Source organism: Haliotis cracherodii, unplaced genomic scaffold (assembly GCF_022045235.1).
Source record: "Haliotis cracherodii isolate W230 unplaced genomic scaffold, xgHalCrac1.p SCAF_10, whole genome shotgun sequence".
Classification (NCBI taxonomy): Eukaryota; Metazoa; Mollusca; class Gastropoda; order Lepetellida; family Haliotidae; genus Haliotis; species Haliotis cracherodii.
This window is the reverse complement of record NW_027266265.1, coordinates 58,279,827-58,300,709: the sequence shown is the minus strand read 5'-3', so window position 1 is coordinate 58,300,709 and position 20,883 is coordinate 58,279,827. Positions and strand designations below refer to the sequence as shown.

Sequence of the window (20,883 nt, the reverse complement as noted above, 5' to 3'; positions counted from 1 at the left end):
GTACAGTTTGTGTGTTCAAGGGTGTTCATGTATTTAGGGAAAAACGTGACGCCATATTGTGATGATTGCATTGAGGGGAGGTGAAGTGAATATTGCACTTATTTATCGATGTGGACGTGCATGCACGTGTGTGTGTGACTGCTGGTACTTGTCCGGACAAAAGCCGATATTTTCGTGCTAGCCCTCTGAGATATCACTCCGCAGTTTAACATGAATACCTCACTCAGACTCCGAGCCGACTAGTCCTTGTTTAGCCAAGCAGGGTAACAACAAGTAAAATCTTAAGGGAACCCTCGACCTTCCACTCTCCGGTCGGACCAGACCAGGGAGGCGGTCTGAAGTAAAGTAGGGTTTAACGTCACTTTGAAGATTATTTCACTTACATAGAGACGTGCATGCACGCACGTGTGTGTGTGTGTCGGAGATTTGCTGCTTGTATTGGAATGTTAAAACAGTTTACATTCAAAACCTAGATTGTCTATTACTAATCAACATATTCATTAATAGTATCTGACCCAATGTCGCAAGGATTTGAGTTTAGCAGAGATTTCTTATGAATATGGAAAGGGCTTTGTCTTTTATATTTGTTGACTTCGCTGATGTATTTCACCATGTGACCTTTATATTAATGATCTCACGGCACTGAAGGATGTAAGGTGTACATATTTTCCGATACCCGTGTCTATACGTAGATCAACTACCCCGCCCTATATTCACTTCAGCTGTTCACCACTTGTATATTTATATATCTAACATTTAAGTAGGTCCACCTAAAAGTATTGTACACTCCTGAGAGAAACGGATGCTTAACGATCTGTTCCCGCTGAGACATATATACGCATAGCAATGACAAACAAGTCATAGATCGTATATCATAAATGTCTTACCTGAAACAAGCGTTCTCATAGAGAAATGCAGACCGTATAACTTTGTGTACACCAATTGAAACATGTTTAAACTTGACAAACCACAAATTTAACGCCCACTGTTGGGACCCACTGATCAAATCAAGTAACTGTGCAGTGTAGATACACGTAAGTGTAACCAGGTCAGTGCACCGATAAGACGCACGTCTCAGTGTACTGAGCGATATGAGCACTTCATGTTATGCCTATTCAACATAACTACCTCTAAACAAACACAGAACATATATTCACACGCAAAAGAAACGCAAGTCGAGTATGCAGTATACATGTTATTTATTTTCAACAGTAAAGGCAAGAAATACTAATAGAGCAAGATTGACAAATATTTGACTGAAGGCAGATGACATAATTGTTTTTTTCAAATGTTAAGGGCTTACACAGTTTCGGGTCAATACCCAAAATGTGAGTCAATACCTGGTGTGACCACCATTAGCATTGATAACTGCCACACATCTGTACATTGAGTGGATCAGACGATTTGTGAAGACCCTAGGGATCCTCCTGCCCACATCCAGAGCAGCAGTGCGTAGTTCATCGGCAGTTGCAGAGACTGGGCGCACATTGTGCAGACGCCTTTGAACCTCATCCCACAAGTGTTCGATGTGGTTCAGATCAGGGCAGAGGGCTGGCCACGGTAGAACACGGATGTTGTGTTGTTGCAGAAAGGCCATGGTACATGTAGCTCTGGCAACATGGTGACGAACGTTGTCCTGCTGGAAAATGTCGATATGCCGCTGAGCAGTGACGCCGTGTCCCCGACCTTGACCAACATTCAGAAAGCACATGGGTCCAAGTCTCGCATTAAGTCCAATCCCTGCCCATATCATGACGCTCGATCCACCCCATGGATCCCTTTCCACAACGTTACTGTCAGCGAAACGATAACCTCGACGCCGCCAAATTCTGACTATTCCGCCTGCATGGGAGACCCAAAAGCGACTTTCATCAGAGAAGATGACACGCCTCCACTCACGATGACGCCAGTTGTGATGACACTGTGCCCACTGAAATCATGCTTGTCGATGCCGTGGTTGGAGAACAGGACGACGTGCTGGTCGGCGACATCTGAGGTTGTTGGAACGGAGACGTCGGATCACAGTGTCCCGGCTAATGTGTCGATTATGTGTTCCTATGGTCTGCCGAGCACTTTCACTTGCAGTTAGGAACGGATGTCGCTGGTGTTGACGGGTAACCTGCCGATCTTGTCGAGGTGTGGTGACCTTAGGACGACCGCTCCGAGGAAGGTCATCTGTGGTCTGTGTAGCATGGTATCGATGCAGGAGACGGTAAATTGTGGTTTTGTTGACGTTGAAATGACGGGCAACATCTTGGACAGACTCTCCAGCTTCCAAACGTCCGATAGCCTTGTTTCTCTGAATTTGAGGCGTGGCATTGTTGACCAAGGAGTGGTAGAATCGGCCACAGTTTTATACCCAGTAAGTTCGTGACAGTTCGTGCATTTTCGATTTCGCGAGAAATGGGTGCATGATACCCACATATTCATTGAAATGGTGCGTTTTAGCGATTCGTTTTTTTATGTTGCGTTTTTACTCGGGGCTTCCAAAATGCAACCAAAAATATTGATAACACCATCAGGCTTCACTACATGCTAAAAGTCGTATCAATTTATGGTTCCGTGTTTGTTACCTATTTGCTTAAAGCCACTTGCGTTTCTTTTGCGTGTGAGTATACGTATGCATTCGCTGGCCTCATTCTCAATGAAGGCTATTTACAGGGAGAAGATATATAGTGTTTGAATTACCATGTGACGTAAACGATTTATTTCCAAACTTAGTTAAAACATAGTTTAAACTTATTAATGACCAGCACTATAGTTCAAACGAATTGTTATTCAAAATGTTGTGATAATGTAACTAAATACACAATAGGTATGCGTACAAAATAGCAATGCATATAAGACCTGTAAGAAGTCAGTTCGGTATTGGAGGAGAGACCGAAGTGATGCAGACTCTTACCATTTCGGTGAGACCCACCGACAAGGGTATGGTGTTCTACAGATGCAAACTGCAACACGTACACTAGCACTGAGGTCAATGCGGTGGATATTGACCGTATTGTTCTCTCAACTACTGTGATAACAGGTCAAGTACACGTGGTGTTTTGTTGAAATATCATACGGATCCATAATTATATTTTATTTATTGTACCATGGGGAATTCATTCCGAGCTGAAATCATACCGTTCATGTTTAAAACATCAGAGAAAAGAAGTGTAGACAAACTGTATGGCTTGCCGGTGACCCACGAGTCAACTACTGCTGTTCCGCACACAACCGTAGGCGTAATGAAACCTCAAAACCAGATCAATAATAACCGAAATGACGGTATTTCAGTTCCGTTTTCATATAATTATCATATACTGATATTCCAAGGTAATACAAGTATGTGTATTGCGGTCTAAATGATCATGAAAACAATAAATGCAACATGATAGGTCATGATGACCTGACGTCTGTGTACAATATTATGTGTGTGTCATGCTGTTTTTTTCAATAAAACTTCAATTTAAGTCAGTACTCCAATGTGGCAAGTGTTCACATGTCTGTCTTCTCAACACACAACTTTACGAAAAGCCTGCACACAGCATGCCTATCAACTATCAGTGTTTAAGGTAATTGAAACCCCATTGATCCTCGATAAGGAAATCCTATAGGTGTCGTGTGTGTAGAGCTCATACAGCTACGTGTAACATGAGCCTTAATTCACAACAAACCACACTGGCATGTAACTGGGCGAGACTCACCAAACCGACATTTGTCTTTATGAAGAAAATGATTTTTTCCTTCAAAAGTATTGGTTTGTTATGCTCATCGACAGACTCTATATGTTGGGCGTTTCTTCTGCAGTTTTCCTTTTTAATGACTTACCATCCTGTCGTTTTCACTGCACCATTCCCATATTTATAAAAAGTAGATGTTGTCTTTATGATGCGCAAATACCACACAGCTAAAGATAGGACATGTAAAGTAAAGCATGGTTGCTTGTAGAGTACATATACGTACCCCTATAGAGAGAACTAAACAAGTCAGCTGACACCCAACTGCAGAGTGGTATGTGACATAGGGTAGCAGAAATGTCATTTTGTCGTACAATAAGATCACCTAAGTGGTCAGCTGAGAGGGTTGGAGGGTGTAGACTGAGAGGGTTGGAGGGTGTAGACTGAGAGGGTTGGAGGGTGTAGACAGAAGCTTGGACGGTGAAGACTGAGAGGGTTTGACGGTGAAGACTGAGAGGGTTGGACAGTGTAGACTGAGAGCGTTGGAGGGTGTAGACTGAGAGGGTTGGACGGTGTAGACTGAAAGGGTTGGACGGTGAAGACTGAGAGGGTTGGACTGTGTAGACTGAGAGGATTGAAGGGTGTAGGCTGAGAGGGTTGGAGGGTGTATACTGAAAGGGTTGGACGGTGAAGACTGAGAGGGTTGGACAGTGAAGACTGAGAGGGTTGGACGGTGTAGACTGAGAGGGCTGGACGGTGTAGGCTGAGAGGGTTGGGGGTGTAGACTGAGAGGGTTGGAGGTTGTAGACTGAGAGGGTTGAACGATGTAGACTCAGAGGGTTGGGGGGTGTAGACTGAGAGGGTTGGAGGTTGTAGACTGAGAGGGTTGGACGATGTAGACTCAGAGGGTTGGAGGGTGTGGCCTGAGAGAGTTGGACGTTGAGGACTGAGATGGTTGGACGGTGAAGACTGAGAGGGTTGGACGGTATAGACTGAGAGGGTTGGAGGGTGTAGGCTGAGAGAGTTGGACGATGAAGACTGAGAGGGCTGGAAGGTGTAGCCTGAGAGGGTTTGAGGGTGTGGCATAAGAGGGTTGGACGGTGAAGACTGAGAGAGTTTGACGTTTAAGACTGAGAGGGTTGGACGGTGTAGGCTGAGAGGGTTGGACAGTGTAGACTGAGAGGGTTGGAGGGTGTAGACTGAAAGAGTTGGACGGTGAAGACTGAGAGAGTTGGAGGGTGTAGACTGAGAGGGTTGGACGTTGAAGACTGAGAGGGTTGGACGGTGTAGGCTGAGAGGGTTGGACAGTGTAGACTGAGAGGGTTGGAGGGTGTAGACTGAAAGAGTTGGACGGTGAAGACTGAGAGAGTTGGAGGGTGTAGACTGAGAGGGTTGGACGTTGAAGACTGAGAGGGTTGGACGGTGTAGGCTGAGAGGGTTGGACAGTGTAGACTGAGAGGGTTGGAGGGTGTAGACTGAAAGAGTTGTACGGTGAAGACTGAAATAGTTGGAGGGTGTAGTCTGAGCGGGTTGGAGGGTGTAGGCTGATAGGGTTGGACGGTGAAGACTGAGAGGGTTGGACAGTGTAGACTCAGAGGGTTGGAGGGTGTGGCCTGAGAGGGTTGGACGGTGAAGACTGAAAGAGTTGGACGGTGAAGACTGAGAGGGTTGGGGGGTGTAGACTGAGAGAGTTGGACGTTGAAGACTGAGAGGGTTGGACGATGTAGACTCAGAGGGTTGGAGGGTGTGGCCTGAGAGGGTTGGACGGTGAAGACTGAAAGAGTTGGAGGGTGTAGTCTGAGAGGGTTGGAGGGTGTAGGCTGATAGGGTTGGACGGTGAAGACTGAGAGGGTTTGACGGTGAAGACTGAGAGTGCTGGAAGGTGTAGGCTGAGAGGGTTGCAGGGTGTAGACTGAGAGGGCTGGACGGTGTAGACTGAGAGGGTTGGGGGGTGTAGACTGAGAGGGTTGGAGGTTGTAGACTGAGAGGGTTGGACGATGTAGACTCAGAGGGTTGGAGGGTGTGGCCTGAGAGGGTTGGATGGTGAAGACTGAGAGAGTTGGACGTTGAGGACTGAGATGGTTGGACGGTGAAGACTGAGAGGGTTGGACGGTATAGGCTGAGAGAGTTGGACGATGAAGACTGAGAGGGTTGGAAGGTGTAGCCTAAGAGGGTTTGAGGGTGTGGCATGAGAGGGTTGGACGGTGAAGACTGAGAGAGTTTGACGTTGAAGACTGAGAGGGTTGGACGGTGTAGGCTGAGAGGGTTGGACAGTGTAGACTGAAAGAGTTGGACGGTGAAGACTGAGAGAGTTGGAGGGTGTAGACTGAGAGGGTTGGACGTTGAAGACTGAGAGGGTTGGACGGTGTAGGCTGAGAGGGTTGGACAGTGTAGACTGAGAGGGTTGGAGGGTGTAGACTGAAAGAGTTGGACGGTGAAGACTGAAATAGTTGGAGGGTGTAGTCTGAGAGGCTTGGAGGGTGTAGGCTGATAGGGTTGGACGGTGAAGACTGAGAGGGTTTGACGGTGAAGACTGAGAGGGCTGGAAGGTGTAGGCTGAGAGGGTTGCAGGGTGTAGACTGAGAGGGCTGGACGGTGTAGACTGAGAGGGTTGGGGGGTGTAGACTGAGAGGGTTGGAGGTTGTAGACTGAGAGGGTTGGACGATGTAGACTCAGAGGGTTGGAGGGTGTGGACTGAGAGGGTTGGACGGTGAAGACTGAGAGAGTTGGACGTTGAGGACTGAGATGGTTGGACGGTGAAGACTGAGAGGGTTGGACGTTGAGGACTGAGAGGGTTGGAGGGTGTAGGCTGATAGGGTTGGACAGTGAAACTTAGATGATTGGACGGTGAAGACTGAGAGGGTTGGACGGTATAGACTGAGAGGGTTGGAGGTTGTAGGCTGAGAGAGTTGGACAGTGAAGACTGAGCGGGTTGGACAGTGTAGCCTGAGGGGGTTGGAGGGTGTGGCCTGAGAGGGTTGGACGGTGTAGACTGAGAGGGTTGGACGGTGAAGACTGAGAGGGTTGGACGGTGTAGACTGAGAGAGTTGGACAGTGAAGACTGAGAGAGTTGGACGGTGAAGACTGAGAGGGTTGGAAAGTGTACCCTGAGAGGGTTTGAGGGTAAGGCCTGAGAGGGTTGGACGGTGAAGACTCAGAGAGTTCGACGTTGAAGACTGAGAGGGTTGGACGGTGTAGGCTGATATGGTTGGACAGTGTAGACTGAAAGGGTTGGAGGGTGTAGACTAAAAGAATTGGACGGTGAAGACTGAGAGGGCTGGACGATGAAGACTGAGAGGGTTGGAGGGTGAAGACTGAGAGGGTTGGAGGGTGTAGACTGAGAGGGTTGGACGGTGAAGACTGAAAGAGTTGGACGGTGAGAACTGAGAGGGTTAGAGGGTGTACACTGAGAGGGTTGCAGGGTGTAGACTGAGAGGGCTGGACGGTGTAGACTGAGAGGGTTGGGGGGTGTAGACTGAGAGGGTTGGAGGTTGTAGACTGAGAGGGTTGGACGATGTAGACTCAGAGGGTTGGAGGGTGTGGCCTGAGAGGGTTGGACGGTGAAGACTGAGAGAGTTGGACGTTGAGGACTGAGATGGTTGGACGGTGAAGACTGAGAGGGTTGGACGGTATAGGCTGAGAGAGTTGGACGATGAAGACTGAGAGGGTTGGAAGGTGTAGCCTAAGAGGGTTTGAGGGTGTGGCATGAGAGGGTTGGACGGTGAAGACTGAGAGAGTTTGACGTTGAAGACTGAGAGGGTTGGACGGTGTAGGCTGAGAGGGTTGGACAGTGTAGACTGAGAGGGTTGGAGGGTGTAGACTGAAAGAGTTGGACGGTGAAGACTGAGAGAGTTGGAGGGTGTAGACTGAGAGGGTTGGACGTTGAAGACTGAGAGGGTTGGACGGTGTAGGCTGAGAGGGTTGGACAGTGTAGACTGAGAGGGTTGGAGGGTGTAGACTGAAAGAGTTGGACGGTGAAGACTGAAATAGTTGGAGGGTGTAGTCTGAGAGGCTTGGAGGGTGTAGGCTGATAGGGTTGGACGGTGAAGACTGAGAGGGTTTGACGGTGAAGACTGAGAGGGCTGGAAGGTGTAGGCTGAGAGGGTTGCAGGGTGTAGACTGAGAGGGTTGGAGGTTGTAGACTGAGAGGGTTGGACGATGTAGACTCAGAGGGTTGGAGGGTGTGGCCTGAGAGGGTTGGACGGTGAAGACTGAGAGAGTTGGACGTTGAGGACTGAGATGGTTGGACGGTGAAGACTGAGAGGGTTGGACGGTATAGGCTGAGAGAGTTGGACGATGAAGACTGAGAGGGTTGGAAGGTGTAGCCTAAGAGGGTTTGAGGATGTGGCATGAGAGGGTTGGACGGTGAAGACTGAGAGAGTTTGACGTTGAAGACTGAGAGGGTTGGACGGTGTAGGCTGAGAGGGTTGGACAGTGTAGACTGAAAGAGTTGGACGGTGAAGACTGAGAGAGTTGGAGGGTGTAGACTGAGAGGGTTGGACGTTGAAGACTGAGAGGGTTGGGGGGTGTAGGCTGAGAGGGTTGGACAGTGTAGACTGAGAGGGTTGGAGGGTGTAGACTGAAAGAGTTGGACGGTGAAGACTGAAATAGTTGGAGGGTGTAGTCTGAGAGGCTTGGAGGGTGTAGGCTGATAGGGTTGGACGGTGAAGACTGAGAGGGTTTGACGGTGAAGACTGAGAGGGCTGGAAGGTGTAGGCTGAGAGGGTTGCAGGGTGTAGACTGAGAGGGCTGGACGGTGTAGACTGAGAGGGTTGGGGGGTGTAGACTGAGAGGGTTGGAGGTTGTAGACTGAGAGGGTTGGACGATGTAGACTCAGAGGGTTGGAGGGTGTGGACTGAGAGGGTTGGACGGTGAAGACTGAGAGAGTTGGACGTTGAGGACTGAGATGGTTGGACGGTGAAGACTGAGAGGGTTGGACGTTGAGGACTGAGAGGGTTGGAGGGTGTAGGCTGATAGGGTTGGACAGTGAAACTTAGATGATTGGACGGTGAAGACTGAGAGGGTTGGACGGTATAGACTGAGAGGGTTGGAGGTTGTAGGCTGAGAGAGTTGGACAGTGAAGAATGAGCGGTTCGGACAGTGTAGCCTGAGGGGGTTGGAGGGTGTGGCCTGAGAGGGTTGGACGGTGTAGACTGAGAGGGTTGGACGGTGAAGACTGAGAGGGTTGGACGGTGTAGACTGAGAGAGTTGGACAGTGAAGACTGAGAGAGTTGGACGGTGAAGACTGAGAGGGTTGGAAAGTGTACCCTGAGAGGGTTTGAGGGTAAGGCCTGAGAGGGTTGGACGGTGAAGACTCAGAGAGTTCGACGTTGAAGACTGAGAGGGTTGGACGGTGTAGGCTGATATGGTTGGACAGTGTAGACTGAAAGGGTTGGAGGGTGTAGACTAAAAGAATTGGACGGTGAAGACTGAGAGGGCTGGACGATGAAGACTGAGAGGGTTGGAGGGTGAAGACTGAGAGGGTTGGAGGGTGTAGACTGAGAGGGTTGGACGGTGAAGACTGAAAGAGTTGGACGGTGAGAACTGAGAGGGTTAGAGGGTGTACACTGAGAGGGTTGCAGGGTGTAGACTGAGAGGGCTGGACGGTGTAGACTGAGAGGGTTGGGGGGTGTAGACTGAGAGGGTTGGAGGTTGTAGACTGAGAGGGTTGGACGATGTAGACTCAGAGGGTTGGAGGGTGTGGCCTGAGAGGGTTGGACGGTGAAGACTGAGAGAGTTGGACGTTGAGGACTGAGATGGTTGGACGGTGAAGACTGAGAGGGTTGGACGGTATAGGCTGAGAGAGTTGGACGATGAAGACTGAGAGGGTTGGAAGGTGTAGCCTAAGAGGGTTTGAGGGTGTGGCATGAGAGGGTTGGACGGTGAAGACTGAGAGAGTTTGACGTTGAAGACTGAGAGGGTTGGACGGTGTAGGCTGAGAGGGTTGGACAGTGTAGACTGAGAGGGTTGGAGGGTGTAGACTGAAAGAGTTGGACGGTGAAGACTGAGAGAGTTGGAGGGTGTAGACTGAGAGGGTTGGACGTTGAAGACTGAGAGGGTTGGACGGTGTAGGCTGAGAGGGTTGGACAGTGTAGACTGAGAGGGTTGGAGGGTGTAGACTGAAAGAGTTGGACGGTGAAGACTGAAATAGTTGGAGGGTGTAGTCTGAGAGGCTTGGAGGGTGTAGGCTGATAGGGTTGGACGGTGAAGACTGAGAGGGTTTGACGGTGAAGACTGAGAGGGCTGGAAGGTGTAGGCTGAGAGGGTTGCAGGGTGTAGACTGAGAGGGCTGGACGGTGTAGACTGAGAGGGTTGAACGTTGAGGACTGAGATGGTTGGACGGTGAAGACTGAGAGGGTTGGAGGGTGTAGACTGAGAGGGTTGGACGGTGAAGACTGAAAGAGTTGGACGGTGAGAACTGAGAGGGTTAGAGGGTGTACACTGATAGGGTTGGAGGGTGTAGGCTGATAGGGTTTGACGGTGTAGGCTGTTAAGGTTGGACGGTGTAGACTGAGAGGGTTGGAGGGTGTTGTCTGAGAGGGTTGGACGGTGTAGGCTGAAAGGGTTGGAAGTTGTAGACTGAGAGAGTTGGACACCGAAGACTGAGAGGGTTCGACGGTGAAGACTGAGAGGGCTGGACGGTGAAGACTGAGAAGGTTGGACAGTGTAGACTGAGAGAGTTGGACGTTAAGACTGAGAGGGTTGGACTGTGAAGACTGAGAGAGCTGGACGGTGTAGACTGAGAGGGTTGGAGGTTGTAGACTGAGAGGGTTGGACGATGTAGACTCAGAGGGTTGGAGGGTGTGGCCTGAGAGGGTTGGACGGTGAAGACTGAGAGAGTTGGACGTTGAGGACTGAGATGGTTGGACGGTGAAGACTGAGAGGGTTGGACGGTATAGGCTGAGAGAGTTGGACGATGAAGACTGAGAGGGTTGGAAGGTGTAGCCTAAGAGGGTTTGAGGGTGTGGCATGAGAGGGTTGGACGGTGAAGACTGAGAGAGTTTGACGTTGAAGACTGAGAGGGTTGGACGGTGTAGGCTGAGAGGGTTGGACAGTGTAGACTGAGAGGGTTGGAGGGTGTAGACTGAAAGAGTTGGACGGTGAAGACTGAGAGAGTTGGAGGGTGTAGACTGAGAGGGTTGGACGTTGAAGACTGAGAGGGTTGGACGGTGTAGGCTGAGAGGGTTGGACAGTGTAGACTGAGAGGGTTGGAGGGTGTAGACTGAAAGAGTTGGACGGTGAAGACTGAAATAGTTGGAGGGTGTAGTCTGAGAGGCTTGGAGGGTGTAGGCTGATAGGGTTGGACGGTGAAGACTGAGAGGGTTTGACGGTGAAGACTGAGAGGGCTGGAAGGTGTAGGCTGAGAGGGTTGCAGGGTGTAGACTGAGAGGGCTGGACGGTGTAGACTGAGAGAGTTGAACGTTGAGGACTGAGATGGTTGGACGGTGAAGACTGAGAGGGTTGGAGGGTGTAGACTGAGAGGGTTGGACGGTGAAGACTGAAAGAGTTGGACGGTGAGAACTGAGAGGGTTAGAGGGTGTACACTGATAGGGTTGGAGGGTGTAGGCTGATAGGGTTTGACGGTGTAGGCTGTTAAGGTTGGACGGTGTAGACTGAGAGGGTTGGAGGGTGTTGTCTGAGAGGGTTGGACGGTGTAGGCTGAAAGGGTTGGAGGTTGTAGACTGAGAGAGTTGGACAGCGAAGACTGAGAGGGTTCGACGGTGAAGACTGAGAGGGCTGGACGGTGAGGACTGAGAAGGTTGGACAGTGTAGACTGAGAGAGTTGGACGTTAAGACTGAGAGGGTTGGACTGTGAAGACTGAGAGAGCTGGACGGTGAAGACTGAGAAGGTTGGCGGGTGTAGGACGGTGTAGTCTGATAGGGTTGGATGGTGAAGACTGAGAGGGTTGGACGGTATAGACTGATAGGGTTTGAGGGTGTAGACTGAGAGGGTTGGAGGGTGTAGACTGAGAGGGTTGGACGGTGAAGACTGAAAGAGTTGGACGGTGAGAACTGAAAGGGTTGGAGGGTGTACGCTGATAGGGTTGGAAGGTCTAGGCTGATAGGGTTTGACGGTGTAGGCTGTTAAGGTTGGACGGTTTAGACTGAGAGGCGCGGAGGGTGTAGTCTGAGAGGGTTGGAGGGTGTAGGCTGAAAGGGTTTGACGGTGAGAAGTGAGAGGGTTGGAGGGTGTAGGCTGATTGGGTTTGACGGTGTAGGCTTTTAGGGTTGGACGGTGTAGACTGAGAGGGTTGGAGGGTGTAGACTGAGAGAGTTGGACGTTAAGACTGAGAGGGTTGGACGGTGAAGACTGAGAGAGTTGGACGGTGAAGACTGAGAGGGCTGGACGGTGAAGACTGAGAAGGTTGGACGGTGTAGACTGAGAGAGTTGGACGTTAAGACTGAGAGGGTTGGACGGTGAAGACTGAGAGAGTTGGACGGTGAAGACTGAGAAGGTTGGCGGGTGTAGGACGGTATAGACTGATAGGGTTGGAGGGTGTAGACTGAGAGGGTTGGATGGTGTAGTCTGAGAGGGTTGGAGGTTGTAGACTGAGAGAGTTTGACGTTGAAGACTGAGAGGGTTGGACGGTGAAGACTGAGAGGGCTGGACGGTGAAGACTGAGAAGGTTGGACGGTGAAGACTGAGAGAGTTGTACGTTAAGACTGAGAGGGTTGGACGGTGAAGACTGAGAGAGTTGGACGGTGAAGACTGAGAAGATTGGCGGGTGTAGGACGGTGTAGTCTGATAGGGTTGGATGGTGAAGACTGATAGGGTTGGAGGGTGTAGACTGATAGGGTTGGAGGGTGTAGTCTGAGAGGGTTGGAGGGTGTAGTCTGAGAGGGTTGGAGGTTGTAGACTGAGAGAGTTTGACGGTGAAGACTGAGAGGGTTGCACGGTGAAGACTGAGAGGGCTGGACGGTGAAGACTGAGAAGGTTGGACGGTGTAGACTGAGAGAGTTGGACGTTAAGACTGAGAGGGTTGGACGGTGAAGACTGAGAGAGTTGGACGGTGAAGACTGAGAAGGTTGGCGGGTGTAGGACGGTGTAGTCTGATAGGGTTGGATGGTGAAGACTGAGAGGGTTGGACGGTATAGACTGATAGGGTTGGAGGGTGTAGACTGAGAGGCGCGGAGGGTGTAGTCTGAGAGGGTTGGAGGGTGTAGGCTGAAAGGGTTTGACGGTGAGAAGTGAGAGGGTTGGAGGGTGTAGGCTGATTGGGTTTGACGGTGTAGGCTTTTAGGGTTGGACGGTGTAGACTGAGAGGGTTGGAGGGTGTAGACTGAGAGAGTTGGACGTTAAGACTGAGAGGGTTGGACGATGAAGACTGAGAGAGTCGGACGGTGAAGACTGAGAGGGCTGGACGGTGAAGACTGAGAGGGTTGGACGGTGAAGACTGAGAGAGTTGGACGGTGAAGACTGAGAAGGTTGGCGGGTGTAGGACGGTGTAGTCTGATAGGGTTGGATGGTGAAGACTGAGAGGGTTGGACGGTATAGACTGAGAGGGTTGGAGGGTGTAGACTGAGAGGCGCGGAGGGTGTAGTCTGAGAGGGTTGGAGGGTGTAGGCTGAAAGGGTTTGACGGTGAGAAGTGAGAGGGTTGGATGGTGTAGGCTGATTGGGTTTGACGGTGTAGGCTTTTAGGGTTGGACGGTGTAGACTGAGAGGGTTGGAGGGTGTAGACTGAGAGAGTTGGACGTTAAGATTGAGAGGGTTGGACGATGAAGACTGAGAGAGTTGGACGGTGAAGACTGAGAGGGTTGCACGGTGAAGACTGAGAGGGCTGGACGGTGAAGACTGAGAAGGTTGGAGGGTGTAGACTGAGAGAGTTGGACGTTAAGACTGAGAGGGTTGGACGGTGAAGACTGAGAGAGTTGGACGGTGAAGACTGAGAAGATTGGCGGATGTAGGACGGTGTAGTGTGATAGGGTTGGATGGTGAAGACTGAGAGGGTTGGACGGTATAGACTGATAGGGTTGGAGGGTGTAGACTGAGAGGGTTGGAGGGTGTAGTCTGAGAGGGTTGGAGGGTGTAGGCTGAAAGGGTTGGAGGTTGTAGACTGAGAGAGTTTGACGGTGAAGACTGAGAGGGTTGCACGGTGAAGACTGAGAGGGCTGGACTGTGAAGACTGAGAAGGTTGGACGGTGTAGACTGAGAGAGTTGGACGTTAAGACTGAGAGGGTTGGACGGTGAAGACTGAGAGAGTTGGACGGTGAAGACTGAGAAGGTTGGCGGGTGTAGGACGGTGTAGTCTGATAGGGTTGGGTGGTGAAGACTGAGAGGGTTGGACGGTATAGACTGATAGGGTTGGAGGGTGTAGACTGATAGGGTTGGAGGGTGTAGACTGAGAGGGTTGGACGGTATAGACTGATAGGGTTGGAGGGTGTAGACTGAGAGGCGCGGAGGGTGTAGTCTGAGAGGGTTGGAGGGTGTAGGCTGAAAGGGTTCGACGGTGAGAAGTGAGAGGGTTGGAGGGTGTAGGCTGATTGGGTTTGACGGTGTAGGCTTTTAGGGTTGGACGGTGTAGACTGAGAGGGTTGGAGGGTGTAGACTGAGAGAGTTGGACGTTAAGACTGAGAGGGTTGGACGATGAAGACTGAGAGAGTTGGACGGTGAAGACTGAGAGGGCTGGACGGTGAAGACTGAGAGGGTTGGACGGTGAAGACTGAGAGAGTTGGACGGTGAAGACTGAGAAGGTTGGCGGGTGTAGGACGGTGTAGTCTGATAGGGTTGGATGGTGAAGACTGAGAGGGTTGGACGGTATAGACTGAGAGGGTTGGAGGGTGTAGACTGAGAGGCGCGGAGGGTGTAGTCTGAGAGGGTTGGAGGGTGTAGGCTGAAAGGGTTTGACGGTGAGAAGTGAGAGGGTTGGATGGTGTAGGCTGATTGGGTTTGACGGTGTAGGCTTTTAGGGTTGGACGGTGTAGACTGAGAGGGTTGGAGGGTGTAGACTGAGAGAGTTGGACGTTAAGATTGAGAGGGTTGGACGATGAAGACTGAGAGAGTTGGACGGTGAAGACTGAGAGGGCTGGACGGTGAAGACTGAGAGGGTTGGACGGTGAAGACTGAGAGAGTTGGACGGTGAAGATTGAGAAGGTTGGCGGGTGTAGGACGGTGTAGTCTGATAGGGTTGGATGGTGAAGACTGAGAGGGTTGGACGGTATAGACTGAGAGGGTTGGATGGTGTAGTCTGAGAGGGTTGGAGGTTGTAGACTGAGAGAGTTTGACGTTGAAGACTGAGAGGGTTGGACGGTGAAGACTGAGAGGGCTGGTCGGTGAAGACTGAGAAGGTTGGACGGTGTAGACTGAGAGAGTTGGACGTTAAGACTGAGAGGGTTGGACGGTGAAGACTGAGAGAGTTGGACGGTGAAGACTGAGAAGGTTGGCGGGTGTAGGACTGTGTAGTCTGATAGGGTTGGATGGTGAAGACTGAGAGGGTTGGACGGTATAGACTGATAGGGTTGGAGGGTGTAGACTGAGAGGGTTGGAGGGTGTAGTCTGAGAGGGTTGGAGGTTGTAGACTGAGAGAGTTTGACGGTGAAGACTGAGAGGGTTGCACGGTGAAGACTGAGAGGGCTGGACGGTGAAGACTGAGAAGGTTGGACGGTGTAGACTGAGAGAGTTGGACGTTAAGACTGAGAGGGTTGGACGGTGAAGACTGAGAGAGTTGGACGGTGAAGACTGAGAAGATTGGCGGATGTAGGACGGTGTAGTGTGATAGGGTTGGATGGTGAAGACTGAGAGGGTTGGACGGTATAGACTGATAGGGTTGGAGGGTGTAGACTGAGAGGGTTGGAGGGTGTAGGCTGAAAGGGTTGGAGGTTGTAGACTGAGAGAGTTTGACGGTGAAGACTGAGAGGGTTGCACGGTGAAGACTGAGAGGGCTGGACTGTGAAGACTGAGAAGGTTGGACGGTGTAGACTGAGAGAGTTGGACGTTAAGACTGAGAGGGTTGGACGGTGAAGACTGAGAGAGTTGGACGGTGAAGACTGAGAAGGTTGGCGGGTGTAGGACGGTGTAGTCTGATAGGGTTGGGTGGTGAAGACTGAGAGGGTTGGACGGTATAGACTGATAGGGTTGGAGGGTGTAGACTGAGAGGGTTGGAGGGTGTAGTCTGAGAGGGTTGGAGGGTGTAGGCTGATAGGGTTGGACGGTGAAGACTGAGAGCGGTGCGGTGCGGTGCGGGGTGCGGTGCGGCGCACCCCCCTTTTATTTCGAAAAAAACCTTTATTTCTGTATAAATTAAGCTGTATCCGCCCATGCCATCACTACTACCATGACCACTACTACAACTACAACTACTTCCACCAACATCAACACCACTACCACTACCGTCGCCACCATTATTACTACTACCACAACCTCCACCACTACTACTACCATCACTACTACCACTGCTACAACTAATACAACTACTTCGACCAACATCAACACAATACTTCTACCCCCGCCACCATTATTACTACTACTACCACAACCACCGCCGCTTCTACTACTACTACTACTACTACTACTACTACCACCACCAGTATCACCACCACCACTACTACTACTACCACCACCACTACTACTACTTAGTACTACCATCACTACTAGCATGACCACTACTACTGCTACAACTTCTTCCACCAACATGAAGACCAGAACCACCACCACTACTACTACCATCACTACTACCATCACTACTACCACTGCTACAACTAATACAACTACATCCACCGACATCAACACCACTACTTCTACCACCGCCACCATTATTACTACTACTAGTAGTACAACCACCGCCGCTTCGACTACTACTACAACTACAATCTCCACGACCACATCCATTAACACCACTAACACCACCATTACCACCACCTTCCTCCCCACGACCATCACCACCACCTCCACCACCACTGCTAATACTACTACAATTACCGTCAACAACAAAACCACCACCATAACTACTGCTACACTACCAGCACCAGCAATATCTTGTCACGCCGAAGAGGTCTGTGGTCTCCCCTACTTTTATGAATAAAGATAAAGACATTAAAGACAGTGCAAGACAATTAACTATCCTCTTCCATACAGCAGAAATACAGGCTAGTGAACATGCTCTATGGATATACGAGTACAAACTCCGAAGATGTGGGTCTAGGCATAGCAATTAAGATCAGTAATCAATACTCACCCGTTATTTTTTAATAGACATTTACATACAAATAATAAGGAAACAGGTCTTCCATGGAGAGCCTCTGACACATACACTCAAGATGTGGATGATAGTATTCCACAGTGAAGTAGATCATTCAGGAGGACGATGGCTAATGCACTGGTGTGTGTACTGGTACTCTTCTCAGAGCTACAGGTTTGGTTCTCTTTCATATTTGACATTACTTAGTGTGCTTATTCCTTGTGGTAAACATCCAGTATATGTTTCAGGTCATATTTCGTCATTCTATGCATAATGCGATATGTGGATAACATGATAAGATGATAGCGTTGCTTTGTTAATTCTGGCTTTTGTTTTTTACAAGCCATCTGGCAATAGGTTCGCAATTAAATGGTTCTTTATATTCCTAATTATTATTTATATTGTTTAACATAATTTCTCATCCAATTCTGACTTTCACAGGAGATATCGTTTGTGTGAGTTTAAACGATATCACCCTCGAGATATCACCTATTGGTCAATTGACATACAAGATTTTTTCATGACTACCTTTTGCTTTTAAAACATATTGTGTCTTTACTGTATTCCATCAATGCCTAGACATGGCAGTCGGAGTACCGAACCTTTTGCTAAGTGCGATGTGTTCGAGTTTAAGGCTGAAACGTTCATAGCTCTTATGTCATAGCACAGTAACGCTACAACGTGACGTCACGTTTCGACATTTCGAAAGTAGAAAACCTTCATATATTTGACAGACTGGTCGAGATTCTGTACTCTCAAGAATTTCAAATTGGCGGTAGTATTTGCAAACCATCGGAATATACAACACTTATTTGTGGTTTGTGGCTTGTTTTAAAGTCGAACATAACGCGGTTTAGTGTTTACTAATCTGGAAGGACAATATCAAATCAAACTCTAAAGGTTGTTATTACCACCATTTCAAAACTATATACTTGCCAAATATAAAATTCCGTTCAAGTAGCCACAGTCTATCCATGAAGACGGACCGATGGTGATCTTTACCGATAGAGTAATTTATAATACTCATACTAACTCATTCGTCGTGAATTGCAACGTTAACCCATCAAACCTTTGCTGCATACATGTAAAAGACTGTGTTCTATTTGGAAACAGTTAATCCTCATTGTGGAAAGGTTTTTGTTGCTTTTATTCTATTCATCCTGTTAAGTAATATAACATCATTAGCTATACTACATTTAGACTGTAAACAGCATTCTAACAAAATAAGGTTCAGCTTGTTTATCAACTGATAATTCAAAAACCATCAAGAAAAGCGCAAACCAGGAAAGCATTTCATTTATATTTCATAATAATGCAAAGATTTTCCCCATTCGAAACCATGAGTGCCATATACATAGCTGTGTTAAGACTAAATTGTATGTTCCATTATACGCTTAATTATATACAGTGAATAACATTTTTTTAAGAAATTATGCAGGTTTTACCCATTTTGACTTACTATCCTGCCTTATTTAACAGGCTTATTTGAACTCGTTAAAGTCTAATATTTTTAAAATCTTTTGAAAACCATGTATTTTTGTTCCAGGTTTCGAGGTGCCGAATCTTGCACTGAACAAACCTACAGAACAGAGCTGACGGAAAGACATCGGATCTGGCTGTTGATGGCAACAACAACGTTCACAACAAAGCCGGAAGTTGTGCACACGTCGCGTATGTTGCGCAGCCGTACATAGATGGTGGCAGGTAGACCTCCAGCAGACCCTCCCGGTCATAAATGTCACCTTCACCGACATGGTGGATTGTTGCCGTAAGTAAAATAAACACTGCTATACATTGACGTTGATCGCATATAAAATGGGGATACAACGCGAACTGAAACTCAGTTAATGCACACCCGCCTGCGCCCGCACACACGCACACACACTTAACAGTAATTCATTTATTGAGTTCTGCGTCTAACATGCCTTAAGGATATAGCGTTCCGACGAAGTCAGTCACCGCCTAATCCACCAAGGACAAGAATAGATGTATTGTGTTTGAGAAGTACTGCCGCCTACTGGTAAAGCACAGTGGTATTCGAAGAGTCCGATTGGGCAAAATACCTTGTCGAAGACCATATTGAAGTTGTGTTCAGCTGCAGGATTTAAAGGTAACATGAATATGTGTAACATACATATCGGTAAGAACCCCTCCCCCCTCCCCTCCCCACACTAAAATTGGAATATTCTATACTCAGAGTATGCAAACTTATGAAAATGTTTAACAGTTATTTTCACACTTCATGTGCCGCTGTAGCTGAGGTTGACAATTACACGTTCTCAAATCAAACGGTGCGGGTTCGAACCCTCCTGGCGAAACATGTTTTCGGAAAGAAATTTAAATTATTTAATTGTCAATAAACGTAAAAAATAGTTCTGTCTATTCAAAGTTGAAATTAATTCAAGATTGGTTCAAGATGATGTTTAAGAGACAAACCACTCCTGAAAAGTAATGGAATGGAATGAAACAATAGAATGACGTCACAGATGTGTCACAGATGTGTTTTAAGTGAACTTAAATAGCAGGCAGGAACAAACAGATCCAACACACTGCTAAGTTATTACACCCAGAGAGAGTGAACGTTGTTCAGCAGTATGCTAGCTACATCCCGAAAGGTACACTCTTCAAAAAAAAAGAAACGCACAGGTAGTATGTAATTCATTGAACCTGACTGCACAAAAAATCCAGTATATAAATTGGATTTATGTTTTTGGAAAAATGTTGGTGGCCTAATATTTGAAAAACGATGCGTCAACGTGGTAGTGGCTATAAAAAGGCAAGCATAAGCCAATAATTTGTCATTCAATTGCCATTATTTTTCAATTTAAAAAATGTCGAGACTCACCGCTGCCGATCGGAACATCGAATTAGGACGTATCCAAAGAGGAGTCGCAGTCTTCTGTTGCACGCCACGTCAACGTCCACCGCAGCACCATTTGCCGCCTTTTTGAACGATACACACAGTTCAATTCCACTGCAGACCGTCCGAGAACCGGCCGAACAAGAGTTACCACCCCTGAATGTTCGCTACATTCGACTGTTCCACCTACGTCATCGCAATACCACAACTACGGAGACTGCAGGGCGCGTCCTTGGTTTGAGGAGGATATCGGACCAGACTGTCAGGAACCATCTTCGCGAGGCTGGAATCTGACCCAGAGATCAGTTATCATTCCTGTTTTGCTACAGATCCATAAACGGCGACGCTTGCGTTGGTGCCATACCTTACAGCCTTGGAATTTGAGCAACTGGAGACGAGTTTGGTTTAGCGATGAATCACGATTTCTTCTTCACCAGCGAGATTGAAGACAGCGTGTTCATCGGCGTCGAAATGAGCGTTTTGCCCCATATTGTGTACTTGAATTTCGGTGGCGGTTCGTGTCATGGTGTGGGGGGCCATATCCTTCACCACGAGATCTGACTTGGTTGTGGTTCATGGAAATTTGACAGCAAATTGATACATGAATCAAATTCTTCAACCTCACCTCCTTCCAATCATTGACCGCCATTGTTTCAACAGGACAACGCTCAAACGTACACATCTCCTGTCACGGTAGACTACCCTCATAATGTCAACATCAACGGCTTGCCCTGGCCGTCGACCTCTGTGATGAACTCGATCGACGTGTACGTCAACGTCAGAACACGCCGCAGATACTCCCACAACTGGCCAACGCGTTACAAGCAGAATGGCGCAGAATTCCGAAGGACAGAATTCGTACACTTTTCCAGTCAGTGCCAAGGAAATGCAGAGCCGTAATTGCTGCCCGGGGCGGTCACACGAGATACAGAGTTCAGCGCAACCTTGTGACCTTATGTGACATGGCAATGAACAATGTTCAATGGCTTTGTACAGCGACAACATGTGACTATCGAGCTCCAAACTTTACGACTTACCAGATAGAATGATATTCTGCCGACATTAGTTTGTCGAGGAAGCCTTGAGGCAACCTCCTTCAATTTCTACATACCGTTTATCTCCTGTCCCAGATTGAGGTATGGTTATCTGAAATTACATTGTGTATTGCGTATGCTTCATTTCAC

At 48.6% G+C, this 20,883-nt stretch overlaps 1 protein-coding gene across 1 annotated transcript; it reads right to left on the bottom strand.

The window, feature by feature from the left end:
* Nucleotides 1-4,055: 4,055 nt before the first annotated feature.
* LOC139453933 (mucin-2-like) lies at nucleotides 4,056-20,348 on the bottom strand. The gene is made up of 9 exons (XM_071235375.1): nucleotides 20,325-20,348; nucleotides 14,258-15,250; nucleotides 10,863-12,828; nucleotides 9,760-10,746; nucleotides 9,229-9,643; nucleotides 7,599-8,632; nucleotides 7,068-7,482; nucleotides 5,153-6,471; nucleotides 4,056-4,861 (listed from the first exon to the last, which is right to left on the bottom strand). The coding sequence occupies exons 1-9, from the start codon at nucleotides 20,346-20,348 to the stop codon at nucleotides 4,056-4,058; spliced, it is 7,959 nt and encodes a 2,652-aa protein (XP_071091476.1).
* Nucleotides 20,349-20,883: the final 535 nt, after the last annotated feature.

Bases quoted from the DNA above. Each gene is read 5' to 3' on its own strand.
- LOC139453933 (XM_071235375.1), bottom strand. From the start codon at position 20,348: ATGGCGGTCAATGATTGGAAGGAG. The intron at 10,747-10,862 runs GTCTACACTGTC...CAACTCTTTCAG, and splicing joins TACACCCTCCAACCCTCTCA to TCTACACCCTCCAACCCTCT. The intron at 8,633-9,228 runs GTACACCCTCTA...CAACCCTATCAG, and splicing joins CACCCTGCAACCCTCTCAGT to CCTACACCCTCCAACCCTCT.